Below are 15,038 nucleotides of genomic sequence, written 5' to 3'. Positions count from 1 at the left end.
CAGCGGCCTTTCCTCTTTTGAGCGATTTTAATTGTTTCTCTATCCCTCTGTCGTCTATTTCGATATCTACCATTTTGTCACCTGTGCGACAATCTAGATAAGGAACTACAGTGCAGTCTTCCTCTGTGAAACAGCTTTGGAAAAAGACATTTAGTATTTCGGCCTTTAGTCTGTCATCCTCTGTTTCAGTACCATTTTGGTCACAGAGTGTCTGAACATTTTGTTTTGATCCACCTACCGCTTTGGCATATCAGTACGATAAAGCGAAAGTAAAATAAATAATTGGAAATAAAGGACTTACTGATCTTTCGATTTTTTCCTCATCACTATCACTGTGATGTCCACACCTCAATATCCACTATGGTGACCGTTCTAAGAATTAAAAATTCTAACAATATCTTCGGGCCTTTCACAAAAACTTGGAGTAGGAGAGGGCTGACAAACTGTAAAAACATAATAGGACTGTAGGAATTCTGATAATGAACAATTTCTGAGGGAATAAGTGACATCATATATCTTTGCATTAGTTTCAAGTGAATAGCCTACATCTTGGGTGTCTGGTAATTACTCGAACTTTACTAGAAGAGGAACAACATTTTAATTATTGATACAGCTTAAATAATTACACTAGTCAGGTAAACGCTTTTTTAAAACAATAATTTGTAAGATTAAATAAATTTTAAATCTGCATGATTAGCGTGATAGAATACGCAGCATAATTTCTGAATTTATTACTATGTTCCATATTCATACTATTATTCGTATGATGTCGCAAAGCAATATTAATTAACACTGTAATTTTCAGTTCACATACGCGACACACACACAGACACATACGCACACACACACACACACACACACACACACACACACACACACACACACACACATGCGCGTCCGCACTCACGTTAACGAAAAAATTACCATTTTTGTTGTGATACGATGTAGTTCTAACTGACCATCTGAATTATAAAACGTGATCCTGCCCCAAATGAGGAAAAAATTTATCACAGATGGAATAGCTAGTTTTGGTACATTTTATCTACAATTATGGTAGTAACCGGAATCGTCATGCTGAAACTAAAAGGTGCAGTAGGGGATGATTTAGTAAGCGTATAAATCCACTGCTTTGAGAGTTTGCTTCATCACAGAGAACTACTTCCAAAAAATTATAAAGGCGACAGTGAAGCCCATCGCTTGTAGACGAAATCCCAATGAGATAAAAAGTGGAGCATTACGTGCACACACACTTTTTCTTTGTTTTTTTTCACTGTCCTTTCATGTCAGCTTTAAAAGAACAAACGGCTGTGGTCTTGAGTTCGAACACTTTTTCCATGCTGCTTTCTTCGCTAGCGTATCCTGTCTCTCCCTACGTCCACTTGGCCCAGCTTACTCATCATCATCATTCGTATCTCACTCACATGCAGTACATCTATAATAAGTAAAGAATGTCTTGAATAAAACAAAAATAAATCAACTACATATTAATATCTAAGTTTCTAATCCATTTAACCACGGTGGCATTACCATTTATAAAATCTTTCCATGTGCCCTATAGCGTCGTAAGACGCACCCATATGTGGTATGTCTGATACATTGGTTTAGTTCATCACAGTGAAAACTCGAATACTTGGAGTGAGTCAGAGCACCGACCACATGCAGTTTGGATTCTGTTTAAAATGCCCCACAGTTTCCTGTAATCTCGACACGACAGTATCGTCGTCGTATTTCTGGAATCATTCTCGTTCTTAGTAATTTCCGATACTTTGACAGTTCTTCTTCCATAGACCTCTAACTTTGGTGTTACTTGTAGCTAGCTGTTCAGCGTACAGGAGTGGCGGGTGTCTCGATCGAAGCCTATTTCTTCGTAAGATAGGTATGTCGTAATGAAGGGATGATTCCTAATTTTCTAGTATATTGTGGTAATCTTTAAGCAGGAGCTCAATTCCGCGAATCTGTGATTAGTAAAGGAAGTTAGGTTGATTGCACCAATATCATGCACATCGTGAGCTGCCCATTGATGAACCTAGTGGGACAACTATTACACCATACCAAACAACAGTACTCTGTGGCCGAAAAAACAGTGCAATAACTGATGTAGGCATAGTCTCGATTGAGGGCCCTCTTCCCCCCTCCTCTCCCAGATTGTGCCACACAGCCTCTGAATGATGATGTTGGAAGTTTTTATGTTGGCTGATATGTTTTACAGATGTTTATTGTAGAGTGCGATCGAGTGTGATGCCAAGGTACTTGGGTTGCTCGTTGTGACGGAGTGTGTTGCTATCAAATTGTACCTTGAGCTTAGTGTTAGTTTCTTTGTTGTTAAGGTGGAGTGCACAAACCTCGCTCTTACTGGTACTGGGTCTCCATATCTTAAATATGAGTTAAAGGCCTCTAACTCCTCTGTTAGTGTTCCTCTGACTGACTAAGCTCTTTTGAAAGCCAAAGCGATGTCTTCTGCATAGCAGAATTTCCTTGAAGATGTGTTTGGAAGCTCTGAAATATAATGGCTGAAGAGGAGAGGTGCGAGAACTGAGCCTTGTGGCCGGCCGTTATTTGGTATCCTTATTGAGCTTCTGTTTTCATCCAAGCAAACCTGAAAGCATCGAGTACTTATCATGTTATTAATAAGAGATGCTGTTGTCCGGCATTTAATTATTTTTAGTAATTTGTAAATCACACCTTCCCTCCAGACGGAGTCATATGCTGTCTCCTGGAAACTGGCCTCCATGAAATTTGTCAGAACTAGTATGGTAGTTGCAGCTTCGATGAGGCCTAAATCCCGCTTATTCTACTAGAATGTGTTCTAAAAAACACCCACTAATTCTTTTGTAGATATGTCACTCTAAGAGCTTTTACGTGCAACTAAGCAGGGAAATTGGCGGAAATTTCTGGAGGAGATCTGGTGATTTGTTAGGTTTTAAGACCGCCATAATTTTTATATTTTTATAGTTCCATGGGAAGTTTCCCTGTTTTAAAATAATAGCGAAGAACCCAGTCAACCAGTGTTTGGCATTTTCCCCAAGAATAATCAAACCCTGAGCCTTGCCACATTTAACCTCTGATAAATCCAAATTTCATCTATGGTGCATGAGGAAGAGAATTTTGAATCGCTTGGAGACTGAAGTTTTAGATTTGTTGGCTCTTTTTTAATCCTGGAGGTATGCTATTTATCCGTGGACGATCTGAACATTTTTACTGTATGTTTAACCGTATGATTGAGTGAGATACCAGGCTTATGATCAGATTTATTAAAGAAGCCATCCAATTTAGGGAGCAAGGACCAAGTCTTTGCACTTGAATGTGTGAAATTCAAGTTTCCTACCATCTGAGACCAGTGCACTTTTGTTGCATTATCAAAACTATGACGACGTTCATTTGCAATCTTACTCTCTCCGCCTCTGTTAAATAGTTCTTGTCTCATTCCATCTCGTGTTATATTCTCCTCTAGATGCACTAGGAACATGTTTCTAAGCAATCCAAGAACAGCTCCAACAAAACGGTTCTAGGTCTGGGGTTCTGGTGGAATCAAAGAAGATTTTTTTCGAGGTAGTCCGAGAAATCCTGCCAGTTTGCCTTTTCAAGATGTTGTGGTACGTTGTGCCAATAAGATCATACCCACATATCCTTTCTCATTTTCGAAGATCTTCTTAGTTTGATGCATGGGTTTCCCAGATTGAAACCACGTCAGTATTATTACCTAAAAGAAATGTTGACAATTGATCACTTTTAGCTCGGCTAATTCCTTCCATATTTAGTTGGTAAACAAGGACTGAAGGTCCCGGTTTTTTAGTCATTTGGTTCTAAGAAGCACCTTTTGCTAGTGTTTGGTTACCTTAGCCTCCATGCTTGTAGTCAGACGCTCTAGCCGATACGCTCTACCTCATTTAGCGTTACCCATGATGCATCTGCAATATTTTACTGCGGACGCGATCTAGATTTGCACCCCACCGTGCTTATTGTTTGTTTCGATGTTAAAATATTTCTTATTTTCGTAAACACTTTTCCTGCTATTGCTCGTCTGTATTTTATATCCTCTTTATCTCTGCCATCGTCAGTCATTTACTGGGCAAGAAGCAAAAATCGACCGATACTTAAAGTGTTCAATTGCACAACACAGTTTCTTCATTAGCGCCTCAGTTTTTGTTTCTTCTCGAAGTACAGATTGAACAACGGTGGGGATGGGCTACAAGGCTGTTTGCTGTTTTCTCAACTACTGCTTTTATACCATGTTCCCCGACTGCTATAACTGCAAGTTGTAAATTAACTTTCGCTCCCTGTTTTTCACTCCTTCTACATTTAGAATTTCAAGGCGTGTGTTGCAGTCAACACTGTCAAAATCTCTATCTACATCTAAAAACACTGTAAAGGTAGCTTTTCCTTTCCTCACTCTAATTCTCAAATAATCCATAGGGTGAGTATTGCCCCACGTGTTTCCACATTTCTCTGGAACCTAAAGTGCTATTTCTGGAGGCGGCTTCTACCAGTTTTTCCATTCTCCTGCAAACAATACGTGTATTTTACAACCATGACGTACTGTATTTTACTGATGGTTCAGTAATATTTTCATCCGCCAGCGTATGCCTTGTTTGAAACTAGGAGTGTTACATAATTCCTGAAGTCAGTCTCATATCTCTTCCGTACCGGGTGGAATAGCTTTATAACGATTGATTGGTTTAAATTACACGCTACCTGCCTTGCTTCTTTAAGGTGTTCTCGATAGTGAAATATGGCTGTTATCCGACAGAATAAAAGCGAAAAATTGTTTTATTGATCGATGATGTCCTCTTAGAAATAAAACATAAGACAATAAGAAAGCATACTAGGTTAAAAAACGTGAATTTTCTAGGACTGTGTCTGAAAGCGATTTTTCTTCCTTTTCTTTCTGCAGATAACAGAATAAATAATATGCTGGAAGACAGTGACAAAAACAAGCGGCCTGATGGAAGGATCGCCCAGACAGCCGTTCCAGGAGCAGCGGGGCTTCCAGGCAAAACTGCCGGCGCTGACAATGAAAACCTCAAAACCGACTCGTCCGCGCCCGCCGACAAGGGAAGCCGTGATGCAGACGCTGCAAGTGGCAACGAAGCGACCGGACCGACAAAGAAGGGAAGCCCTGACAACGTGGCCAATGGTATCTCGAGGTTATCTCAGCATCATATAAATAGTAACAGTAGTGGCATACCCATCGACGTGTCTGCCAGTAAAGAAAATCCAAGTATCTCGATACTAACAGACACCAGTTAGAAAGTTCGACTTGAAGAATCATCATTTTTCCATTGTGGACAAACTCCAGGTATGCGATGAAACTCGCACATAATATTTGCAGACATCTATTGTATATTAAAAAAGAAATGACTTACTCTCTGAGCAGCAAAGTTGTAACATCAGATTGGCAACAGTGACAGAGGGTAAATTCCTGCTGGTACTGCTAGAGTAAGGGCCTTAAATTAGCATGTCATTAAAGATGTGTAAAAAAGCAGAAATGGCAGTTTCAGATTTAAATTAACCCAAGTTATGCAGCTGTCTTGTATGTCATGTTTGTTACGCAGTTCTAAATTTTTAAATTTCTCTGCGTGGTGCTCAGAATTAATTCGATTGGATGAAAGTAAACGACGGAGCATTTGGGAAATCTGTGACTTGAGCGCAGTTAATCTTATATTTTATGTGGTTATTACACGTTGATATACAAGGGCATTTTAAATGTTATCAGCTCCACCCTCGACAAATGGCACATGGTTTCAAAACTGTTCAACAGAAGGTACAGAAACAAATCGCGATTCTAATTCCGTCATTTTATTAATGTGTCTCACCCGAGGCAATCGTTCGTGGGGATAGTTCACCAAACTTAGTGAAATTCAGATGACTGGAAGTTTATTATAAATTTAAGAAGCAGTACTGCTCGTACTGTAACTGAAAAATGTAAATTTTGCTTTGTTATTATTTGATTCTTAAATAGGTTATATCACGTAATAATGGAGACCTTGTATTATAATGTACTGTTAGGGAAAAATTACAAAACTGGTACATTTTATTTTCCACATACATGTAAATGATCGAACTAAGTCATATGTACAAGTCTTTGTGTAGAAAAAGTATGTAAATTTCAATGAACAATAAAACTGTTGCTAAATTTACAGAGTTTTATTCAGTCGAAGGTTATCTATCTGAACGACAGCGCTTAATACTTTGTGTTTTGAAACAGTACTTTTATCATGATAAAAGCTTCACTTTGTCTTGAATGTAGAACCTCTGGAAGGTCAGACATACTGAAAAGGTCTCAGACAGTCATTATGTAGAGAGTTCTCTAATTTTGTGAATTCACTTAAAATGCGTAATGGAATGTAGTCGAATTAAGTCGAGTGATGCCGAGAGAATTAAATTAGGAAATGAGACACTTAAAGTAGTAAAGCAGTTTTGCTATTTGGGGATCAAAATAACTGATGATGGTCGAAGTAGAGAGGATATCAAATGTAGACTGGCAGTGGCAAGGAAAGCGTTGCTGAAGAAGAGAAATTTGTTAACATCGAGTATAGATTTAAGTGTCAGGAAGTCGTTTCTGAAAGTATTTGTATGGAGTGTAGCCATGTATGGAAGTGAAGCATGGACAATAAATAGTTTGGACAAGAAGAGAATAGAAGCTTTCGAAATGTGGTGTTACAGAAGAATGTTGAAGATTACGAGGGTAAATTACGTAACTAATGAGGAGGTATTGAACAGGATTGGGGTGAAGAGAAGTTTGTGGCACAACTTGACTAGAAGAAGGGATCGGTTGGTAGGACATGTCCTGAGGCATCAAGGGATCACAAATTTAGCATTGGAGGGCAGCGTGGAGGGTAAAAATCGTAGAGGGAGACCAAGAGATGAATACACTAAAGAGATTCAGAAGGATGTAGGTTGCAGTAGGTACTGGGAGATGAAGGAGCTTGCACAGGATAGATTAGCATGGAGAGCTGCATCAAACCAGTCTCAGGACTGAAGACCACAACAACAACAACAACTTAAAATTCTTTATAATGTTTACGAATTTATTGTTGGATTCATACAATTAATCAAAAAGCTCCCGATGGTGACTTTTTCTTCAGCGATAACATTTTATAACGATATATATGGAAGCCATATGAAATTGTCATTAATTGTCTTGATTTAGCACAAGAACACCGATGTAGGGTAAGGTACCTAAATATGATACAAAAGCACAACTTTAGTCCACATTTTTCAAAGAAGAAGATAGACTGTCATCAAAAATTGTAAATGCTGAACGGTTTAAGCTGCTTTCAAATGACACTGCATGTATTTAATTCTTTAAAGTTGCAAATGTAGATGAGGAAAAAATAAAAACAGTGTCTAACTTTTTGGCCTGAAATCCTTAAATATGATATGGCTCGTCCAAAATGTAATACACGTATCGTATTGTTACGTAAATTAAAAATTAAAGGTAGGAGGTTCTGGTCTTATATGGACATATGAGGTTCAGTCAAATGAAACCTGGTCAGCGCGTCTACCTTTGCCTAACAAGTAACGTGGCACCGTGAAATTGCGAGTATGGTGGCGCCATTTATTGGTAGAGATATTGACGCGTGCGCACCGTTTGAAGTTGCTTAGCGCCAGTGTGGTTTCACGCCGAAGACAAGGTGGTCACACAAGTTATCGTCCACTACATGCAGGCGAGTAAGCAGGAACGACGAGGAGTGATTCGATTTTTGGCGATGGAGTTGGAGGCCGAGAAATGTATCGACGGATGAAGGTTGTGTACGGCGAGTACAGTCTGAGTCGTCCAAGTGTTGTGGAATGTCGCAAACGATTCCTTGAGGGGCGCGAGTCACTGGAAGACAATACTCATCCTGGACAGGCTCATCGTGTCATCACATCGGAAATGGTTGCGGAAGTGATTGCTTAAGTCTTGGACAACCGCAGAATCACCGTGCACGAGATCCATCGGTTACTGGGTATTAGCGTGGGCAACGTACGACAAGGTGTGTGACTCGGTCCAGGCCTGGATCCGACAGCAGCCTGCTAGCTTCTTCAAGGATGGAATCGACCGGCTAGTGTTGCAATGGGATAAATGTGCCAACAGATTTGGTGACTATTTTTGACTATGTGTACTGTGTATAACTACATTTTTGAGTTAGTAAAATCGTTACCGTACTTCACACTAGTGACCGAGTGTCCCACATAACTCTGCAACCTCAAATATCTCTGGAAGAACAATAAATGCTCTAAAATGGTTTTCGCTAGCATGGACGTACGGCAGAGGCTTAGGAAACCAAATAATATGCGAAATTTTAAAACGTAAACAAATACTATTTTCAACACAAATTTGTATATTTTAAATGGATACCCCCTATTATTTCGTACGGAATCAATAACATGAAAAATCACAAAAATTATGTCGTTGGCTTCATCGCAATACGTCAGTTAAACCCGAGCAATTGCGAAGCGAAGTTGACGCTAGAAATTAATGAAGTTCACAGCTAGCGCACGTCCTGAGACTCTAACGTGCACCTCGCGCTGCCTGTGTCAAGGGCTCACACAATGGGAAGGTATGCACAATCCACAAAAATAAATAACATGTCCAACGCAAAGTTACGTTTTTCAAATTGTAAATGTATGCTTACTCTAGTGAAATGAGAACTAGAGCTACAATTAGACATAAACACTTGAATTCACTTTGCTGAACACATTTACTAGTTACCTGTCGCCCACAGAAACTGTATTGTTGTGCGTAGAAAATACACCCACATCTTGACCAATGAAACTGTGTCACGTCAACACATGTTCGAAGTGCCCTCCATTTGCATCAATATACGTTTAGAGACGGGTAACGTGAGAGTATTGCACAGATTGTAGAGTTTCTGCAGATATTGCCGCACACGCCGCAGTAATACGATATTGCATACCCTCTACGGTCGTTGGGGGTTCTTGATACACTGTGTCTCTCACTCCGACCCAGAGAAAGAAATCTAAGGCGTCAAGTCAGGGGACCGTGCTGGCCATCGCACAGTACCTCCCAGCCGCATCCACCTATTAGGAAATGTCGCATCTAGAACATCTCTGGCAACTTTTGAATTATATGCGGGACATCCATCATATTGGAACCACATTGACAGAAGAGTTTCCAATCCTAGATCCTTCATGAGGAGCGCTAATGTGTGTTGAAGAAATGATGCATATCGCTGTCCATGGTAGAAATACGGACCTACAACACAGTTAGCAATGACACCGCTCCAAATATTGACACTGCACTGTCATTGATGAGCACCTAGGCGTATCCAGTGGGGATTTTGCACGGACGAGTAGTGCATGTTCCGCAGATTCACATTACCATGGTTTATAAATGAAGCCTTGTCCGTAAACAACGTATTGCTTAGGGATACTGGATTACTTTGCAGCTGCTGAAGTGCGAAACGACAGAATGCAATGCGGGATTCGAAGTTATTCCCACACAGTTCTTGGTGCAGTGAGATATGGAACGGATGAAATCGATGCCGATGCAAGATTCTACACAAACTACTGTGGCTTATTCCTATATCTCGTGCAATTTCTGGTACACCCACCTGAGTATTGTGCGCTACAGTAGCCAGAACAGCAATTTCGTTTCCACTGCCAGTCGCTGGCGTTCTACGTCGACGTTTTGTGGGAGGCCAGATTCCTGTTTCCGTGAGTGTCTTGCAGATGTTGCCAATGGTTCGATGTGACGGACACCGTCGATCTGGGTAGCGTTCAGCATACAGTGTCACAGCTGCGGTTGCATTTCTGAGACATTCGCCATATATTAAAATAATATCTAGTTTTTCATGAAGGCCGGCATATCGACTAGATGACGGCAAATGTAACAATCCACAAGAAAGCAGTTTTAATGTGGCAACGTATGTGAACTACTTTACTGAATTACGTTACAGCATGCGAGCAGTTCAGCAGATCACATTAGGAGACACTTGCACATTGAAGGTAGAGCGTGCCGTGGTAATATTTGTATGTTTGCGGAAGGATACAGGCGCCAGTGCTGGCAATCCCTGCTCTGAGCACAGTACTAAATGCGATGCATTACGTAGGAAACTGTGACGCCGTTGGTATCCTTTACAAGCCAAATATTTCAGAACTTATGAGGGTTAGAAACGTGAAACCAAATGTGTTACCACTAATTGTACCTCTAGTTGTCATTTCGCATCAATGAACATTATGTGCAGGACATTCACAATTCTGATGCAGCATTATTTGAAACATTATGAGGTGGCCCTGTTGAAGTAAGGTACAGCTCAAGAAGGGGCTAAACTATTCCCCTCTAGGAGTGCCATCAATGAAATATGGGCCAACGATGTGTTGTCATAGAATACCACACCATACACTAACACTCCACTGATGTATTACGTCAATCACTTCACGATCACCGGCAGCGTGATGTGCACGCTTGAGTCTCAGGACGTGCACTAGCTGTAAACTTCATTTATTTCAAGCGTCAACTTCGCTTCGCAATTTCTCGGGATGTAATTAACGTATTTCGATACAACCGAAGCCATAATTTTTGTGATTTTTCATACTACTGATTGCTTACGAAATAACAGGGGGTGTCCATTTAATAATACACAAATGTGTGTTGAAAATAGTATTTGTTCACGTTTTAAATTTTCGCATAGTATTTGGTTTCCTAAGCCGCTGCCGTACGTCCATGCTGGTGAAAGCTGTTTTTGAATATCTATCGTTGTTCGAGAGTTATTTGAGGTGGTATATATATATATATATATATATATATATATATATATATATATATATAGAGAGAGAGAGAGAGAGAGAGAGAGGAGAGAGAGAGTTTCGTATTTCCCACTCCAGTACCAACATGAATTTGAAATTTCCCTATCACATGACTCCTATTAATAAGACAGATATCGTTTCCACTGAACTAAAAGTCTATTTTCTCCTTGTGCACAGATATTAGAGACTTAACGTCTATGCCATTTTCCAGTATTTTTTGTATGGTGCAGACATATCTGTCTCTGTACGAATTCTCCTTCCTTCATCTAAATTTAGCCAAGATGCGATATTTTCCATCTACATGTACTGGACCATTCATTCCATTGGGCCGAGTGTTGATTCTCCAAACATCTTCCACGCTGTCGCCACTCCTCAAAGAGTTGTCGGAATCAGTGTCAGTCTCCTCAGTTCCTTTTTTTTTTGGGGGGGGGGGTACTTGCCGCAGCTTTGGTAGCAGGCATAGCTTTCTCGTCTTCCTGCTTCTGGCTTACCCATTTTTTGTTTGGAGGGCTTTATTTTTCAGAAATGAGTTTATCGCTGGAGATGCTGTCTCCGGCGGTGGTGTGACTGACGCCTAGGTATGGCGGCAACACGCAATACACCGCTGTGTATATGCTGGCTGGGTCGTAGGCGACACTGTGTCACGTTTGGGAATCAACAGTATCACAGTTTGGAATGGAGCTTATCATACTTAGTGCTTATATAGACTGCTTCATAATAATCTTCCTATGATAAATGTGGAAATAATGAATAATTCAGCAGATATGTCATAGTTTGCTGTGTATGTAACACAAATTTAGTCAATGCATAGCAAATGTTTGCGTATGTATGGCAAATGTTCTATAGCTTTGGGCACATTTATTTTCAGTCTGCTATTGCTGTTTGTCAAAATTATTTTTTACCTCCAAAGTGAAGTTTCTAATAGAAAAACAGATTATCACCAATTATCACTAAGTAATGTCTGCGTTAGAACGTTAAGAAACATTTATGATAGGTATGGTCTTATGAATAGACTGGGTGCATCACGTTTTAGAAAGTTTTGGCTGTATCAGTTTTAGGGCACATTACCCTAATTGTCTTGTTTCTATTCCCTTAATTTTACTAATCCTATCGGAAGCGAGGTTGCGGTTGTTACACACTATCTGTAATTATTGTTATTAACAAACAGCAACATAGTTAAATGTATTCTTCGCAATACATAACAAAGTATTTCGACAGAAATTTCCCATTTTTTATGTTCTTTTGTGAATTTGCCTCATTACGAAGCGAATATATAATGAGGCTTATTCATGAACGGCACAAAATGAGTTTGGGTGCATGTACTTGCGAATGTGCGTCTCTAATAAAAATAATTTAGTAATTTCTATGGTTATCAAAATCTCAACTTACTTAAGAAATGTATCAAAAGAACAACTGATAATTCCTTGTATCAGCGTCTGAAGTCGCTAGCAGTTACATAAGGAACGTTACTGAAGCCAGCAATATAGACGAAAGTATAGACTGTAGCTGAGCGTTGATCAGTTCTTGAGTGCGTGGGTGGAAATATAATTTGCAGCTTATTATCGTCTTCTCTGCCATCATGGAAAATATCAACTTCTAGTTTGGCATGTTTACACCGATGCCCACTAAATAAATAACCACAGTACGATCAAGCTAAAGTTACATAGATCGTTAGTAATCTTACTCATGGTATTCAACAACCCTCAGTATTAAACGTTTAAAGACAAATATTTTTTTATTAAAAATAATAAAGAAAGTAATAAAACATATAAAGACAAATATTTTTATTGAAATAAATACATTTTTTCAATCAAGTGAAACTTTACTTTCATGTACGACAACAAAGCAACGTTTCTTCTTCGAGAATGATCCTAAACTCACACTCAGAACACGAAATTAATGTAAATGATCTCCAGATGATGCTTTATCATTAAGGCCTCCCTGTTAGGAGCAGTTGTACTCGTTACTTTACACCTTGCAACGTCGATAAATTCACTCACTTTACATATAAATGCGAAACATGATACTTTTACACCTTAGTCAAAAAGGAGAGATGCTGATGATGTATGGGAAAAATTTATGAATCGAAACATTTTATTGATTTTAAATTTTTTGACGAAAGAAGAAGTTTGTTATTGGAGTGGTAAATGAAATGTTTAAAAAGACAATTGACTGACATTCCTTCAGCAAATCACCAAATCAGAAAATGTATAGTGTATTGAATCAAAAATTCACTATGAACATAAGAAGCGCTTTATTTCTGCGCTTTAAAGTAAGTTTTCTTTGCTGTAATTTCGTTCCTGAATTAAAAGGCAGCGTTGTATGGGATTTCAGGCACTGCCTATCATGAGCTTGATCAGAGATGGTACAGGAATGGCACCTCCTTAGAGAATCCGCGTGGAGCTGCCTGGTCTGGTAGCACACAACCGTAGTGCCTGTTTTAGTTACAGGAGATGGCGATACACGTCTTCAGAGGCATCAAGATGACATCAACTGTGATGAGGAGGACAACGCGTAAGACAACAGTCGCAGACCACTTTTCGTCACGCAAAAAGGAACGGACTCCATCGACGAAGCATAGCATTTCCAGATCGGTCTCCACTCGAGAAAGTATCCAGTGACACGTAATCTGTGTAAATGAGCATACATTGCCCTTTTTTATGCAGATTAAGAGTGAAGATGTATTGTAGCGGTTTGATGTGGGAAATCTGAATGACTACGTGACAGCTTCGTTAATGTAGAGAAGTACATGTGGACCATGAAAATTTCTAAAGTGTTCTCGTGGACAGAAGGCATTAAGTAATCAAAAGTGGTTCAGGAACAGATCAAGAGAAAATAAATATAATCATCTTGCAGTTGAAGCTCTTTTCTTCGAGTTTGCTTTAACAATACATATGTTTTTGGGTTGGGTCCACTCTTTAGGAAAATACGATTTTGTTTTTTATCTCAGACATGTTTCACTGCAGTTGCAGCACCTTCAGTGGGCTTTTATTTTATGGCTGTTAAAGATCAAGAATATTTTTTACTGTTTGAATACATGTAAATATTAGTTTTTAAAATCGTAATTACAGATTTTCGAAGAAACACATAAAAATATGAAATCATAGCATTTTAACACATGGTGTGTTTTTCCTGATGTATTATGTTTTTACAGTGACTCTCACACTTCATCATCTTCAACCATATACACCTGAAAGTAGACAAATTATTTAAGCAAAAATTACAATTTGAAAATAGTTATGGCTATGCCTGAAATTAATTAATTCTATGTGGAAGGTTGTGTGTGTGTGTGTGTGTGTGTCTATTTACATCATCTTTCACTTTCATTTACCTTTTTTCTCATCTTCTTCACTGTGAGGCCTTATATATTGAGCTGTCACTGTCACTGTTTCACTGTTTACCAGCTGTAAAAACAAGATGGCGGGCAGTGGAACATTTGAAGGCATAAAAACAAGATGGCTAACAGTGGAACAGTTGAAGGTGTTCCTGGCAGTTGTTCTGAATCTTTCAGAGGTGTCTGTGCTCTGTGTGTGTGTGTGTGTGTGTGTGTGTGTGTGTGTGTGTGTGTGAAAAGGGAGAGAGAGAGAGAGAGAGAGAGAGAGAGAGAGAGAGAGAGGGATTTTTCATTATTATTTTTTGTGTTTTTTTTGGGGGGGGGGGGCAAAGGCTGGGCAGAGAACAGAATTCCATTGCAAACTGCTGTGTGTTCATTATTACTTGTTTTCCTTCCACTATGGCTTTTTTTATTCGACAGTTTTCTTCAATTATTAGGTTTCTGTGGGGTTGTTGCTACATTTGAGAATTTTCAAGTCAGTATTGATGTCTATTAGGATATGTTTCTTGATGTTTTGAGGACATGTTTTGAGACATGTTTTGAGGCATCAAGGGATCACAAATTTAGCATTGGAGGGCAGCGTGGAGGGTAAAAATCGTAGAGGGAGACCAAGAGATCAATACACTAAGCAGATTCAGAAGGATGTAGGTTGCAGTAGGTACTGGGAGATGAAGAAGCTTGCACAGGATAGAGTAGCATGGAGAGCTGCATCAAACCAGTCTCAGGACTGAAGACTACAACAACAACAACAAGGTGTTCAGTAAATGTAGAATAAAAGCTGCTACTTTTTAATGCTCTTCTGTGTTCAGTGTATATGGTATTAAAGTATATGCTTTTCTGTCCTATATAAACTGATTTGCAGTCCTGACAAACACTAAACGCTCTTCTACAAACAAAATAAAATCATTATACATAAAAATAGAAAGCAAACAAACCACACATTCTACAAACG

The 15,038-nt window shown here is 39.2% G+C and overlaps 1 protein-coding gene across 1 annotated transcript in view; it reads left to right on the top strand.

The window, feature by feature from the left end:
* Positions 1 to 6,137, top strand: part of LOC126259424 (uncharacterized) — a 263,301-nt gene extending 257,164 nt beyond the window's left edge. Inside the window, exon 7 of the mRNA XM_049956216.1 lies at positions 4,892 to 6,137. Coding sequence (XP_049812173.1) covers positions 4,892 to 5,247 — 356 coding nt within the window. The 3' untranslated portion in view covers positions 5,248 to 6,137. The remainder of the gene's footprint in view (positions 1 to 4,891) is intronic.
* Positions 6,138 to 15,038: the final 8,901 nt, after the last annotated feature.

Source organism: Schistocerca nitens, chromosome 5 (assembly GCF_023898315.1).
Source record: "Schistocerca nitens isolate TAMUIC-IGC-003100 chromosome 5, iqSchNite1.1, whole genome shotgun sequence".
Taxonomy (NCBI): domain Eukaryota; kingdom Metazoa; phylum Arthropoda; class Insecta; order Orthoptera; family Acrididae; genus Schistocerca; species Schistocerca nitens.
The sequence above is the reverse complement of the archived record's forward strand: the minus strand, read 5'-3'. Positions and strand labels throughout refer to the sequence as shown.